The sequence below is a fragment of the Thunnus albacares genome, chromosome 20 (assembly GCF_914725855.1).
Source record: "Thunnus albacares chromosome 20, fThuAlb1.1, whole genome shotgun sequence".
NCBI lineage: Eukaryota > Metazoa > Chordata > Actinopteri > Scombriformes > Scombridae > Thunnus > Thunnus albacares.
In genome coordinates, this window is record NC_058125.1 from 21,275,423 (window position 1) to 21,292,204 (window position 16,782).

The 16,782-nt window shown below is 41.3% G+C and overlaps 1 protein-coding gene across 1 annotated transcript; it reads left to right on the forward strand.

The window, feature by feature from the left end:
* The first annotated feature begins 267 nt into the window (after positions 1-267).
* On the forward strand, positions 268-15,203 carry plekhm1 (pleckstrin homology domain containing, family M (with RUN domain) member 1). The gene is made up of 12 exons (XM_044337761.1): positions 268-490; positions 1,367-1,456; positions 2,475-2,716; positions 2,947-3,615; positions 4,843-5,347; positions 6,907-7,048; positions 9,227-10,213; positions 12,006-12,151; positions 12,451-12,644; positions 12,733-12,796; positions 12,890-13,047; positions 13,745-15,203. The coding sequence occupies exons 2-12, from the start codon at positions 1,403-1,405 to the stop codon at positions 13,851-13,853; spliced, it is 3,270 nt and encodes a 1,089-aa protein (XP_044193696.1). The 5' UTR covers positions 268-490; positions 1,367-1,402; the 3' UTR covers positions 13,854-15,203.
* Positions 15,204-16,782: the final 1,579 nt, after the last annotated feature.

Below are 16,782 nucleotides of genomic sequence, written 5' to 3' on the forward strand. Positions count from 1 at the left end.
AACGACAAAGACAGATCAGTAGGAGCGATATTTTCGTGTCTGATGTGTTTCTCTTGTCGGATATAAAGTCAAACAGGTCTATTTGTGCGATATAGAAAAACTAAAGAAGTTTTGAAGCGATAAAGAGTGCAACTGATTATTTAAATTGTACGTATATGTTTAAAAGAGGGATAACTCTGATTTAATAAGTCCGTTCCTGAGCGAGTATTTCACTTTTACTGTATTTTTCACAGCACATGAAGGCATCGTTGGTGTAGTCAAGTTCCCATGATGCATTGGTCTTCAACTGGACAGTTAGCGTCTCAGATCTCCGGGAAAACAAACAAGTTAACGCTAATTTTGTTTGGGTTTTTGGACGTCGTAACGGCAGCGATGGAAAGCGACTGTACGGATTGACCTTCCTGTAACGCACATTTATTGAGTTTACAAAAAATACAGAGGATACGCGGCTGTCTTTGGATCTTAATGGCAAGTTAGCCAACCTGTTTCGGTAAGGAGGCTAAGCTATGCTGTAGCTACTTAACTAACTGAACGTCCGTTTCTCACTGACAGCTTCATGTTTTAATGTTTTTAATGTTTTGACGAAGCTGCGGCATAATTCTCACTTTCTGCAGCTTGCTTTCTTTACTCTGTGGATAATTTTACGACGTCCTAATGTTTCCTGTCGAGACTGAATGCCTACTCACGCCCAAATCAGAGGCTAATATTAAATTGGCAACTTGCTGCCAGCTAATTCAAGGTGACTGTAGATACAAGAGAGGAATATGGTCATAAAAGTGTTACAAAGTGCAAACATATCGCTTGTAAGAATAACACTTGACGCCACTTGCCAACTACAGTTAATGACATCACTGTTTGTCAGTAGCTTTGGCATTAGAGGAGTTTCGATCTATCTTGTCTGGCTTTAATCATGTCATGGTGCCTGTTGTCTGGATCCTGATTTGCTCTCACTGTGCTGTTTTGATTGAGGAAGTTAGTCTTGAAAGCATTTGTAGCTACTTCCCTGCAGACACCCTTTTCAATCAGCGGCTCACATGACTACAGATACAATGTGGTTACTCACTGAAACGCCTAAACCATGAAATTGCAGATATGTCACAGTATTACAGGCTCGTGATGGAAAATGTAATGATAGCTCTCCGGCATAAAAAAAAGGAAAAAGCTGGTAACATGATGTGAGGGCGGAGGAGGGGAAAAAAACTGTTCCCTTATCATCACATGCCTCGTCACAACCACACGTTTAAATATCAAATGGCATTTCAACAGGGAAGCAGGGCTCAGTAGAGTCAAATGTTAAGGTCTTGCTGTTTGGTAAGACGGTGTTTTGCATATGTCCAAAGGACTAGTTTTTGTTTTTGTGTTGCAGCTTGCCATGCGGGAATAAACCTTCCCAGGAGGTGCCATGCTAGCCACACAGATGCCAGATACGCCACAGGAGGCTAAAGATATCAAACAGGTAAAACCGCTAACTGTTATCTTGTACTGCTGCCTGGTTGTCTTCTCTTTTACTGTCACCGTGCTGCCTCTGCATGGTGACAGTGTTAGACAGTGCTTTATTAGCTCTTGGGATTTATTTTTGCTGTCAGGTGAGATTTAATTAGTGTATGTTGTAACTGCCCTTAACAGTGTTCAACATGACACTGCTTTGAGCACTGATCTCATCTGCCTGTCTGTGTGTTATTTTCAGCGTTGTTAGAATGGGCTTAACAGACAGTATAATGCTTTTAAAGAGCCAAGACCAGATACAGAATCAAAGGCAAAACAATAGCGTTTCATCATATGAAAAGAGAGAATAAATGCAGACTTTGCATAGTTAATATTTAGTGGAATATACTATCATTGTGACTACTGTCTATGACTATTATTAAAGTGCTGTTTTAATGTATTTTACACTAATTTACTGTGTTTAAAGCAGTGTGGCTTTGCAGACAGTGTACAGTGTACTGTTTGAGTGCTGAATTAATGTATGTGACTGCTGGGAAAGCAGGCAAGGACTTGGCCCTCCAGGATTTTTGTCGGCCAAGTCAAGCACAGCACAACGGCGCTCCAGTGTCAACAACGCCTAGACCAGTGCTTCTTGAAGTGTTCAGTGTTGCTGAAGAATTAGTTTCTACTCTGCAGTCTGTTACATAATGTAGGTTTCCTGGTTCTATGTTTATGTTCTGTTTCTTTCCATGTCAGCTGTGTGTCATGTGACAGTAGGTAGTCTAAACACCATGTTTCATAACCACATGGGCAATGACCTCTCTCTATCATTTCCTCGTCACACTGTAGATCGGAATGCAGAAAATGTCCTGGCTGTATTCTTGGCTACAAATAAAAAAATGTGTCTCTTATGTGTGTTGGTTACACACAGAAGTTACTTATCAGTTTGCCAGCCTGGCTCTCAACAGAGGAACCACACCTTTGTTGACCTGTCTCCAAAAAAAAAAAAAAAAAGAAGCTGGTAATATTTCTGTCACATTGTCACGCAGATCAAAGAGAAGTTAGCGCAGTCGCTCAAGGCCCTGCAGAAGCGCTACGTAACGTCAGACGCAGTGGTCACCAGTGAAGATAGCGATGCTAACCTCCTCTGCTCTGCCCTGGAGGCCATCTTCATCCACGGTATCAAGAGCAAGTACATCCGCACCGAGGCTGGCGGCCGTTGTAGGAAAGGAGACCGAGGGCCCCTTCCTCAGCCTTTCTTCTGGAGTCTCCTCAAGAACGTCACCCACCGGTGAGTCAGAACAAGAGTACATTTCTGATAAAATGAGAGATGGGGTGTGGATTGAAGGGGTGTGTGATGGCTCTGTTGTTCATGTCTGAGAGATTGGATGTAGAGGAGTGGATGGTTTTGGAGGCAGCATGTGTGATCCTGGTTAGTTTGGAGATGGTTAATCTAAATGTCACTAGTTGTGTTATTCTGTGAAAAGTGTCATAACAGTCTCTGTTAAATCAAATCCACAGTGATGTGATCACAGAGCTGGAGAAGATCAGCTTCGTGGGCACGGACGTGGGTCGCTGCCGAGCATGGCTGCGGCTGGCCCTCAACCACGGCCTACTGGAGTGCTACCTTGTCTCGCTGTTTCGGGAGAACTCCAAGCTGCGGGCACATTATCAACCCAGTGCCTTGCTCCTGAACACAGAGGAGCGAGAAGTTCTGCTCAGCTACCTCCAGGGTCTGGCCTCACTTACATTCAGCCTGTCTTACAAGTCCGCTGTCCTCAACGAATGGACCACCACGCCTCTAGCTCTCGCTGGACTCTGCCCCTTGTTCCAGGCGGACACACTAGACCTACCCGTCAATGGCGGAGACCATCCCACCTCCAAGCCCACGTATAAAGAATCATGGGATACTGTGTCTCAGTCGTCAAGCTCATCAGATGCACTGGATATGCAGAGAGGGTGTCCAGTGTTGCTGTTGGGGAGAGGGTCAAGTGCGTTACAAGGGGGTAGGACTGCGCTCAATTCATCTAATTTAAGCCTGGACACCACAGGCTCCTCTCAGCTCTCCTCCAGCTTGAGCTCCGATAGCCTCCTGCAGGGGCAGGACCCCCGCAGCCCGACAGGAGAGCAGTGGTCTTCATGTGACCTGGACGTGACCCTGAATGTGAGCACCAAGAGGCCACAGAAAGAGTAAGTTTGTCCTCTAGCTGTGATTTTGTGTATGTTGGAGCACAAGAGCAGATACATGTTTAAGGATAATTCTGGTTTCATGTTGTGAACAAATTTCATGAAAAGACCAAAACAAACATTGTATTGATCCTACTAACAAGAACTATCTATCTCCTTTGTGCCGCAGAGTTGCATTGTTGTCCAAAGACTACAAAAAAACCACCAGTCAGCCACACTGTTAACCCTCATTACCATGAACGCAGCCACTGTAGTTAATTTTGAGTTAATCCCATATACGCCGTCCCGCTGCTGTAAATACTCACTAGAACACCGGATGTGTATTACTCCACGGCTGAAAAGCGACCCCAACAAATACAATAATTACCCCTGTTTGAGATTAAGATTTATTTCTTCAGTAGCAACAAATAGGTTTGGGACTGAGTGCCACAGACATGATAGGGAAGTCAGAAAGTATAAATAAGACAAACTAAGATATTATTGGTTTTGTGTCTTTTCATAGGTTGTGTTGAAAAAACATATATAAATGTCCGCTTTATTGTTTTAGAATTATGTAACATCAATATATTGTGCGTTTATCAGAAAAATTTCCAGACATAAGCTTAAAGGATAGGTTCACAGTCCTTCTGTCTCAAAACTACAGTCAGGTGAAAAAGGTTAATAAGAGGCTCCAGCAGTCTGAGTTTGACAAATGAAGTGAATATCTTCCAAAGTTACAGTCTTTTTAGTTTTAAAATGTGTCTCGATGGACAGTGTTTCCCTGTTACGCTGAGGAGGAAGAAGGATAGTAAGAAAAAGAGGAACTAAAAAGACTTTGATTTTAAGATATCCACTTGATTTGGCTGAAGCATCATATTAGCCTCAGATAAACTTTTAAACACATTTTTACACAACGGGAGGACTGGATTTTGTCCCCTTTCACTTTCATTATAAGCACATTAGGTAGGGATTTCTTTTAATTGTCAGTATGAACAGGAAGAATGATTATAGCAAGAAAAACGTGTTTCAGTGTTCATTTGGGCACCTGACTATTGTTTAAAGACAGACTTGAGAAATTGTGAACCTGTACTTTAAACCCATCCAACTTTCAGTCAATTCATATCAGTTTCTTTTTTTTTTTTAAACCATGGACTTGATCTTAGAAACAGGCAATAATAATAATGTATTCCACTTTATTCTAAGCTCACAGTCAAATGTACAGCATGTCATGACTTGTCCTTGTCTCTGCAGTTTTCTGACTGAGTTCCGGGAAAGTGGCCACTGTAGTCAGGACTCCATGCGTGAAGACTCCTTCGTCTCCAGCACGGGTCCCGATCAGTTCTCTGAGACGGCCATTTTCAGCGGCTCCGACAGCGAGACCCAAGGTCCCCCTACACCATCCCAAGAACTCGCAGAGCAGCCCCCAGACTCTGCGCTCTCTGATTCAGAGCCACCACCGACATCCACCGACCCACCACTATCCCACGAGAACCATATTAACCAGTCTCCCTCTGACGTCTGCCACAGTACCTCGTCTGAGTTACACTCGGACTCTGACACACACTCCGAGCCTGTGGAGCCTGTGGAGCCAGCAGAGGGAGTACAAACAACATGTGTTCAGGAGAGTACTGAGCTCATCCATGAAGAGAAGGAAACAGAGAGCTTTGAGAAGAGCAGCTCAGAGACTTCGGCACACCCAGTCACACGTCGCTCTACCAGCGTTCTGAGCAGGAAACTGTCCTCCGATTCACTATCAGTAAGTGTATTTGCAGACGAATAACTTTCGGTGGTGCGAAACCACAGGCCTATCGTTGTAATCACTTAACAATTAACACGCTCTCATATCAGTTTATCAAAGTTTAGTTTCACCATGTTGCTTCCTCAGTACACGTCAAGACAGAAGTCCTAAAGCCGTAATAGGGGATGAGGAATTCACAGACAGGGGAAATGCAGTATTTTCTCATGAATGACTATAATCTCACAGAGGAAGTGACAAATAGTGTGTCTCGCTCTTAAAGTTGGAGTCTTGTCAGGGTGGAAAATGAAGACGAGCTTTATCAAATGACAAAATTGTGCTTCTGACGAGTTGTCACATTAGTCATACTGTATCAGAACAAATGTGTCTCTGTCTTTTTATTTTATTACTTTATTTGACAAGGACAGTGCATATTTATAACATTTCTAAAAAATATGCCAGAAAGGGTTAATTTTCATCTGTAGTCCCTGGGCAGGCAAAAAGTCGGAAGCACAGATGTTACAAATAAAAGCACTGAAAATACAGTCAACAACAAAAGCGATGAGAATATATGCAGATACACAGAGAGCGTGCACTACATAGAGACAAGAAAGATAGCACAAAATCAACACTAACATGACAGCAATCAACAAATCAATAAGTAGGATGACAACACAATGTCAGGATTGGTGAAGTGTGGATATTAAGCACAGAGTCTATGATAAACAAGAGCAGCTCTTACACTAAGCATAACAATGACGAGTAAGATTGACCAGTTTGATTTCTAAAGAACCAGGTTCTTAATGTTGCGGAGATTGAATGGTAGTTGGCACAGTTTTCTTATGTTTTGTCTCCTCTAGTTTTTGCTCTAGTAGTTCGGCTTGTTTTAAATGTGATGTAAGTACGGAGTGATGGAGGAGCCATATTGTGTAATACCTTGAAAACAAGACACAGTCCACTGTATTCAACCAGGTTTTCCCAGCTTGATAAATTGTGCTCTTTCAAAATATTGCAACAATGGTATCCTTGTGTGGCTTCTTGTCTAGCTTTGTCTGCTTTAGCCTGGTTTTATTGACGTGTCCCCCAACTTCTTGTCAGACAGTATGTGACGTGTGAGAGGATCATGATCATGAATGTTCACGAACATTTTAGCTGCATCAGTGGTCATGCAGTTCCTTGTGAGTAATAGTGCAGTAGGATGTTGTGGTTAAAATAAAGTACAGTGTTAGCTTAGTGCAATAATGAAAACACTTATTGTGTGGTTACTGTACACGTGATTACCAAGCAGGGACGGCTCCAGGAAATGTCAGACTTTCCTCAAATATAGAACTTCTGTGGTTGCGATATGATGGCCAGTCAGCTTAAATTTGTGAGACAGTGAATAATGTGTGGTAACATTTATACTCCATGACCCTTCACAGAGAAAGAAATCCACGCTACCAACCCCAAAGACACATGATGCTCTACTCATTGATTTAGAACTTGTGTTGGAACAGTAATGAAAGCAGCAGGTGATTTTTATTTCCTTCATATTTCCTTTTTGTGCTAAGATAAAGTAACCTCTGTTGTTTACATTGCAGCATTCTCATTCCTGGATCTCTGAAGATGACATCTACAAGCCACATCTGGAGGAGGTGTCCGACCATGATGAGTTGCCTCCCCCTGCTCCCGAACCCGAGCTCACCCAGTCACCTCCCAGCGTCATCCATCGCAGACAAATAGGTATTCTACAATATCTCCATGTTTTGGTTGTAAAACTGAATGTTAGATAAGTACAGAGATTAAATGATTTCTTTGTTCTCTTATCATCATTATGTCCACATCCCAGAAACACTCCCAGATTGATCTGTGTCACCCATGAGTTACTATCCAAAAAAAGAAAGATTTACAGTATGAAGATAAGCAATGCCCTTAAAACCTTAAAGGATATGGCTGCCGATTTTCTATATTTTTCTTATTGTTAACAGATCTCAGGTACAGAGCCAAACCAACAATGAACTGATCTACTTAAAAGTATTGCGCATGTATCCAAAGTGTGATATAGCGTATTCCTTGGATATGGTAGTGAAGTTTGTTTAGAAACGACTCAAAAGACTAATAACAGTGATCACGTTTTCAGTCTTCAGAGAGCAGTTCTGTGTAAAGCAGAAGCCACTAAGCATACATTTGAAAGCGAGGTTCCCTTTACAGAGCTTCGCTAGCTTGTTGTGCTACATATCACAACCTCTGGACTTTGTACTAAAGTTTCTTACAATGTACAATGTAGTACAAAGTCCAGAGGTTGTGATATGTAGCACAACAAGTTAGCAAAGCTCTGTAAACAGAATGTTGGTGGCGTCAGCCGTATGAGGAATTTCTCTTCAGAGACTGAAAATGTGATCACTGTTATTAGTGTTTGGAGCCGTTTCTAAACAAACTAATGTGCCCATAAATCTTCATAATGAAGGAATTCATAATGTTATTAACAGATTTTTAATAGTTTTTCACAGTCTAGGGCATAGAGGAATAAGATATATCAGGCTTTGGATACACACACAATACTTGAAAGTAGATGAATTCATTGTTGGTTTGGCTCTGCACATGAGATTTGTTGACAATTAATATATATATACATATAGAAAATTGTCAGCCATATCCTTTTAAAAGAAAGTGTAATGAAAGCATTCACATAAAAACTTTGGATTCCATATGTTGAAAATGATGCATTAAACCATTTATTGTGTATTTACATTCATTGTAGCTCACCAAAACAGATTGTTTGCATCCCTGATGTTGAATGCATTTCCTACCTCATAAAACATTTGCAAAGCCAATTTTAGTTTACATCATTGTTAACTTGTTGGCAGGCTTCTCCCGCCTCGTCTTTGCTGGAGCACTGCTGCATTTCCTGGTGCATTACTGCCACCTGTAGATCAGCTGAACAGTGTGAAACCATTAGCATGAATGTGTATTGAGTCACCCGTGTGCCTGTGCACACAGGAATGAGTGCTACTAGAGGTCAAAACTCCACAAGGTACCTTGTTAATGTGAACACACCTGGCTGAAAGGTAACAGGGCAGAAAACTGCTGCAGCACTGGTAAACAGTGATGTCACAGCAGGTGCTTTCCCTCAGCTGTCATTAGAGAAAACACCTACTGTTGCAACATTTATTGAGGTGTGGCCAGATTGCACTTGAATGCAATAAAACGTCATCTCTTGCAAGACGTCACAGGACAATTCAGACCTCAGCTTTATTGAGGGTTAGAAATGAAATGTGTGAAATCCACTGTGACGTTGAGAGAAGGGAGATAAGAAGAAACGTAATAAGAATCTTTGGTAATTACAGGGAAATACTTGGACTGTGGAGCATTTGTTGTAATCCACCTCCATGAGATCAACAGATTTTATAGCTCCACCTTTTCACTGGTCACCCATTCATTTAATCATCTGTTGAGTCAACAAGGGAATGCACAATATTTATAAGAATACTGAATCATGTAAACAACTACTGCTGCTTAAGGTACTTATGTTTTATGTCAGTAATAATTGAATTGAATTATTTCTATCGCTCATCTCAACCCTCTGCCGTGGCGTCTCCACAGTTCCCTAAAAGTTGTTTTGCAGTCAAATAGAGAACAAAATCTGAATGGTTATGTCACAGTAATTCCATAAAAGCTTATTTAGAAGAAAATAGTTAATCTTGGCCTTTATTTTAGTACTTTCCACTGCTGTTTCCTTTAAATATCAATTCTTTTGATTACCGTGTTCAGTTTGTGGCTTTAGACATTGTTGTCAGTTGTCAAGCAATTTTGACAAAATTAAATTAGTAAAATAAATTGTTTACTAGCCTCCACAAAATAAAAATACACCAAAGTTCATGTGAAATAACTTATGTTGACTCTTTTCTGTCTGTCCATCAGGGCTGTCCAACCCGTTCCGAGGCTTGCTGAAGCTCGGCCACCTAGAGCGGCGTGGTGCGATGGGATTGTGGCGTGACAATTACTGCGAGCTGTCGCCCTTCGAGTTCCGCCTTTATCTCAACGCAGAAGAGCGGACGTGTTGTGACAACTGCTACCTGGTGCGATGCGAGGACGCGCGCATCACCTCACCCGAAGGTCGCTTCGAGTTGGCCTTTCCCGGGAAGCGGCTGTACCTCCGGGCGGCCAATCGTGACGAAGCGGAGGACTGGGTGGACCGGATAGTAGAGGCCGTCAACAAGTGCCGGCCAGCGTCTCGCGTTGATGAGCAGTGGGAGGTGCTGCAACCCTCCAGTGAGAACGGAGTGGATGAACGCACAGTTTCATCCCCGTCCTCCGCCCCCTCTAGCCCCGAGCGAGGCTTATTATCCTCTGACATGGGGACATGCGGAGGGCGGGAGACGCCGCCTCCTCAACATGAATTCAACTGGACTCGGACTACTGATTTGGAAACGGACGCCATCAAAGAAGCTGTTTTGTACTTATCTACAGATCCCGAGGCTCGGACATGGGTACCTCTCGTCTTCTCCCTCTCCTTGGAGGCTTTGAAAGGCTTTCGGGTACAAGAGGGAAGAAAGTTGCTGCGGCTAACTCACCCCATAGAGGAAATCCGTGACGTGGTTCCTGACGTCTCTGTCGGAGGACCGGCCTTTTTTAAACTCCTCACCGTCAAGGAGACGCTCAGACTCAGGGCCGAGAACCCGGAGGAGGCACGCTCTTGGAGGAGTCTGATCCGTGGGGCTCTGGACTCGTACCTGGAGAGCGGAGAGGACGGGGGCTCTGAGGAGACGGCTGTAGCACGTCTGGGGATGACGGGGAATCTCCACAGACTGGTTCAGCACAGACTGAAAGAAGATGGAACACTTCTAGCTCACCTGTGCACTGTGCCCTCAGAGAAGGGGCTGGACACCCAGAACTTCAAATGTGCAGGTAATATTGAGTTTTCTTACTCCAAATCATAAACTAATTAGAAATAATGACCCTGATTCTAAATACGATTATATCTCTCATTAAGATTATTTTAAACATGTTGGATATTTACGTCTGAAATCAGGACCGTGAACGTCACGTGCACGAACGGGAGAGATAAGAAGGGAACTGTAGAGCAAACGGCAAACTAGTGAGATGTGCTGTGAAAGAGAGAGTAGCTCTTATTTTAATATCCACTCCGTCATGTTGTAGTACAGAGCTGCAGCTCAGTTCAAGTCCACCTCTCTCTCCTCCAGCTCTCTGCAGAGTTTATAGTCTGTGTTGCCCTCATCTCCCTCCATCCACCATCTCATCCAATTTTTTTTTTTTTCTCCTCAGTTTCTTTTCATTTTCCTTGCGATTTGCAGTATGAGTTAGCAAAGTCTTTGATGAATGTCTGTTTTGATACAGGGACACATTCTTGTTCTCATAGGAATTCACAATTCTCATAGTGATGTGACTCTAATCACAATGCTGTAGTTATTCATCTGAGTCTGACTGTCAAGACAAGGGCTGAGACTAAAGATTATTTTCCATCACTAATGAATCTGCTTGATTACGTCCAAGGTGACATCTTTATATATTTATTTTTGTCTGACCAAAAATCCAAAGCCCAAAGATATTCAGCTTTCAATAGAAAAGCAGCAAAAAAAGCATGCTGGAGAAGCTGGGACCAGAGAAAGTTTGGCATCTCTACTTAAAAATGACTGAAGTGATTTTCATAATAGTTTCTGACAGATTTTCTATTTATCAACTAATCATTTCAACTCTAGTCATGACTTAAAACTCCATGTTGGAGTCTTTGGCCCTGTTTACACCTGGTATTAACATGCGTCTCCACATGCGTCCTGAGTGACCACTTGTGATCGGATCTCACTTCCCCGCTCTATATGCAAATAAACATGGACATCATTTCCGTTTTCAAAGACCAAATTTGTTCGTTATTAACCGGCGGGAGGACCGAGCTGCATCTCTCCATTCAGAGACACTGCGCGTATTTACGCACAAGACACAGCAGCATAATTTCATTGATTATTTAAATCTCTGACACGCCGACAGGATCGGTCAGGATCTAATGTTAATTAATGTTCTGTGTTCTTCTACACATCCAACAGATCAGCTGTTACACACAGTCCAGGTTCATACTGTTGATAGTAAAGCAGCCTCATAAATCCTGAGCAGCGCAGTGAAACTAAAAACTGTCATTATCAACTTGACAGGACCGAGGAAACTATCCAGCAACGTTTAGCTTCTGAAATATTTTTTTAGACAGACAAGCAAAATGTTAATGGTTAAATTTCTATTCTTATTGTCGATTTGAAGGAAGGAAAACCGGTTAGGGAAACAGGGAAAACAGGAAAAAACGGGAGGTCGATTATGTTTTTAATTTGCATGAAAAACAAAATAGTTTGTTTATCCTGTTATCAAACAAGTTGATGCCTAGTCTGCCGGAAAATAGAGGACGTCGGTTGAGTAGGCGGTCCTTCAATGTGGCCCAGGATGCATTGCGTTTACACTACTAAAAGAATGTGGCCACATGCGACCCAGACCACCTCCGAATGTGAGGTGAGTGATCAGATCTCAATCCGTCCTCAATGCGTCTTGGGTGCGTTTACACCTGTATTTAGAGCTGTCCACTTGTGATCGGATCACCCGAGACGGGTGTTAATGCGAGGTGTCAGGAGTATGTGTGTTGTTGTTTGTTTGTAAGAGTAAATATCTGAGATTTGTTTACTGTGTGTGTCATATGCAGGCTGTCCTCAGCAGATCGGCCCGTCCCGGGGCAGAGCCAGGTTATGCGAGTTTTCAGGCCAGTACTACTGTGACTCCTGTCACCATGGTGACATTACCATCATACCTTCACGCATGGTGCACAACTGGGACCTCAAACAACGAGAGGTGGGTCCATCACATATACAAACAAATCACTTTTTAACTTTGTATGTTCAGGTACTGATGTTATTGTCAGATTTTTCAGAGATAACTCAAACCGAGGGCTTTGTGTAGAATATATAAGGTCAACTGATTTCACATTGAAGATAGTTTTCACTCTCAAATTGACTGAATCATGAAAGTTAAACATACAAGGTGAGACCAGTTTTGAGGTTTGTTTTAAGGTTTTTTTTCAGTGACACTCACCCTCTCACTAATCCAAAAACCAGATGTTACATGTTCTGACCTTGTGTGTGCGTGTCCAGGTATCTAAGAAGGCCCTGTGGCTGCTGGCTCAGGTAGAGCAGGAGCCTTTGCTGAACCTGGAGCAGTTGAACCCTGAGTTGGTGAAGCACTCTGAGTCCATGTCTCAGGCCCACAGCCTGCGGCAGAGGCTACGTCTGCTGGGCGACTACCTGCTCACCTGCCGCAGCGGAGCCTGCAAGAATCTCCAGGCCAGGTGTGTATACTCTTGTGTGTGTTTCACATTTTACTATGTTTACTTCTACAGTTTTATAGACGTATTTTTTTTTTTAATTATCTTCCAGAATGCAGCAGCGAACATACCTGTTGGAGTCGAGCCATCTGTACAGTGTCATGGACCTACGACAAGTATACTGCTCAGTCAATCATGATATAAGTTATTGCATCAATTATCTTCCACCTGAAAACTTCATATGTCTTTGTTTTTTGTTTTTTTTCCAGATAGCAGAGGGTGAATATGCAACCTACCTGAACACTTTTTTGCAGTATGCCTCCAACCACGTGTTCCACTGTGATCTGTGCACGCAACGTGGCTTCATTTGCCAGATATGCCATGCTGATGACATTATCTTCCCTTTCCAGTTTGACAGCACCACCAGGTAAGCTATCCTGGGCCATCTCTCTTCATGTTTTCTTACCGCTTCATTTCTGTTGGATGTAAAAAAAAAAGAATAGCTTTAGACTCCAAAATGTGGCCAAACAGATTGAATTTTTTTTTTCTCACACCAGCTTCAACTGTTTGACCCTCTGTGATTGGTCTAAAATGTCGCTACTGTTTGTGTCGCCTTGTAAACAATCTGCTTCTTTCCTTCTGCTCATCGCTTTTGTCTGTGTCAGTTTTTCTAGCTTGCAAGTTTCATCACCACTATTTCCAGTTTTTCTTGTTTAATTTTATGCACCTCCCACTGACGTCAAGTGTAAATAAATGGCAAAAAAAAAAAAAAAAAGCCTCAGAGATCATAAGCAAACATGTTTATGGACACATGTTCAGTTCTGTTGCCATATCGGTCAAGTTTGACATTGTTTTTGTATACTACAGTTATATTTTGACCTTACATATAGGGCTTGGTACTAGAAATTTAAATTTTGATTATTACAGCTCCCATTTGGTCTTTATTAAAAATTTACTCTTTTTTTACCTAAATAAAGTAGAAATAAACTGGATAGATTAAGAATGTTTATCAAAAATGTCTAAAGGACATATTTGTAGTTGTTTCTGAAATGTCTTCACGTTAAGTTCGACATTTTTCTTGAAACACCCGTGTTTTTTTTGTTTTTTTGTTTTCTGTTATCCAGGTGTAAAGATTGTAAAGCTGTGTTTCATCTGGCCTGCAAGGCTCCTGAGCACTCCTGTCCACGCTGCCTGCGGATGAGGAAATATCTGGAGAGGGATCTGCAGGACTGAGCATAGCCAGCAGGGCGCACGCTACATGACCACATAGGCCAACTTTCCGAGGAAGCTAGAAGACCACTTATGGGAAGGAAAATGAAAGAAAACGACAATTAAATCTAGCTTTTACATGAAGTAACCTCAAGTGCAATTATGAGTGCGATTCGCCTGCCCTGATTGACAAAAGCTGAAGAAGAAGGGCCCGAGTGTTACAGTAGCTAGACTCTCTTGCACTAACATAGAGGCATATTGTGCCTCATTTATTGACACGATGCTGAAATAATGCAGCCAACTGTTACTGACCAGTGACTTTAATACCTCTCTGAATTCGCATTCAGCTACGCCACGGCATCAAAAGAAGGACTGGATAACGGTGAAGGTTGCTGCCAAGAATCTTATCCAACAATTTTACATTTTTGGGTTTTTACTTTTTGTTTGTCTCATTGTGTCAACTGCAATGTTCTATCATGTTTACCAGAAATGCTCTACAGTAAATTTTGCATTTGTCTCGTATGTACAAACACAGTCACATATTGAAACATAATATACAACAGTGAGGTTTGGTACTGTACTTGCAAAAAAAGTAATGAAAACAGCACTTGAAATGTCCTAATTAACAGATTTTGATCGTGCCTTTTTAATTTTAAGCTTTACACTATTTTCTTCTTGGTGTGTCACTAATACAGGGCCAAAAAGCATTGCAAAGGCTGTTCTGTTTAGTTTTGTTTTGTTTTTTAAAGTATAGGATGAAATTACGTTGCTGCATAAGATTTAATGTAAAGCTAAAAATCGGCCATGAAGAAGACTTTGTGGAATGTTTCTCTTAAAATCTTAAAATATTCACTCAAGTTTTTTTTAAGCTCACAAAGTCAGCTCAGTGGGGGAGACTTTGATAAAGCATTAATGTGTGGCAAAATCATGTTTGTGGAAATTAATAGCTTGGGAGAAATAATTGGATTTCACATGGATTCTGAAGTCAAAACATGTTTTGCATATTTGCACGTAGCGATGACTGTTAAATTGATATTTCAGCAACATTCTAGCTGTAATATCCTCTTGCACATGGAGTCACCCCTAAACAAACAAACCTGCATTGCTGACATTTTTTCCCACTCTGCTCCTCTTGAATATTTGACCCCGATGCAGAGTTGAAATACTATAATAGATCGATTTAGCAGAATCCTATAGAGAAGAAAACTCACTAAAAGTTTACTATCAAGTCTATTTGATATATTCAGAACATATCACTTGCAAGTGGCAAGTCCAGAATACTGCAGTACTGTTTTTCCTAGTTTGTATTTTTTATTGTCATCTCATTTATTATGTATAATGTATAAATTGCCATCATGAAAAATAAATGTCAGTGTGTTATGTTTTGTTCTTGTTTTGTTTGTTTGTTTACAGCACTTTTAGACAAAAAAAAGCTGCTAATCAGGATTACAGATCATAACTTACTTTTATTGATGTGACATTTTCACATGAGTTTGTGGCATTCGTGCAAGTCTAGCTCTGCTGTTATTGTCATCATATACTATACAACACAGGCATTGCTCACGTTGAAAGTTGTATTTCAAACCCTACAGCACAAGCAGCCTTAATTAAGGAGTGCAAAGAGTCAAAGCCACGTAAAAGTAATCTGACACCAGTGAGCCCTGGGGAAATTTAAAGAGACATAAATGCTGAGGAGAGTTTTACTCATCAGACATAGTAATCTACCTTTTGTAAGAATACCAGCTAATGAGAATAAACTTTAATTGCAAGGCCAACGTGAACTACTGTTATCTTTCAAACTTTAAAAGATTGTAGGTCTGACCCCATAAGTGTAACCAGTGTAAGCGTGACTTACCTTAATATATGTTTTAAGTAGAGCCTGACTGATTAGTTGGCCAAGGTGATATACTGACCGATATGCTCTTTGCAGATACAGGACTGTGCAAACGTTTAAGCACTGAAACTAAAGTGAGGATGCGCTCAAAAATAATGCCGTGAATAGTTTTTATTTATCAATTAACTTCAAACAAAGTTCTGTAACGAGAAAAAAAACTAAACTAGAAATTGCTGAAAGCTGAAATTGATTGCATGTTATTGCTGAAAGTTGAATAGAAGACTTAACGTTGCTTGCAGGTGGGATCAAACCTCATGTTCGTAATAGAGAGTAATGCTGAGTACTGACCTAACGTGACACAGCAAACTGTAAGCAAGGTCAGATTTTGATATTTAGACTTTGCATAGAAAATAAGGGTTGCAGCTCTGACATTCTTATAATATCAAAGGGCGCTGGAGTCGTATTTAATGATGGTATATGATTAACATAAAAAGCAACTTTGTCCACAAGTGCAATGTCATGAGGAGCACCGCCCGAAGCTGGTTTTGAACCCAGAATGTTGCAGTTTTAGACATTAACAGGGTTTAACCACAGAGCCAGCAGGGGATCACTGAAACATGCAGCACAAATTCACATTTTGTTGAGGAAAAATTGATTTGCCTAAAACAAAACCTTGTAGCCCAGATGTTTTTTACATCATTAGTGGCAGAATGGAAAAGTATAATATGTGTACACAACACAATGTTTAGAGGAAGAGATAATCTGTAAGAAAAAAGAGGGACCACCTGCTGTTTGTATTGCCGTCAATGAGAGCGTGACAGCACTAGATCTCAAAAACTATAACTGCTATATTCACATTTTTAGAGAGAGGAGGCTTGTGGTAACATTTTAAGGTTTGATAAGTGCTTGAGGAGTTAAAACTGTGGGAGTGAGATATCTTAAGATTTTTTTTTCCTAGTCTAAAAAAATATTTGCTCTCCCTTCTGCCTGATCACAAGACACTGATAAGATCTGAAAATGGCTGTAAAAGCCCTTACTTTGAACTTAAAACGCTCCAGAAGTACAAAAGGTGTCACAATACAGAATACAACTTTAAAAATTCAAAGTTTTGTGAAAGTT

Bases quoted from the DNA above. Each gene is read 5' to 3' on its own strand.
- plekhm1 (XM_044337761.1), top strand. From the start codon at position 1,403: ATGCTAGCCACACAGATGCCAGATACGCCACAGGAGGCTAAAGATATC. The intron at 3,616-4,842 runs GTAAGTTTGTCC...TTGTCTCTGCAG, and splicing joins ACCAAGAGGCCACAGAAAGA to TTTTCTGACTGAGTTCCGGG. The intron at 12,152-12,450 runs GTGGGTCCATCA...GTGCGTGTCCAG, and splicing joins GGGACCTCAAACAACGAGAG to GTATCTAAGAAGGCCCTGTG.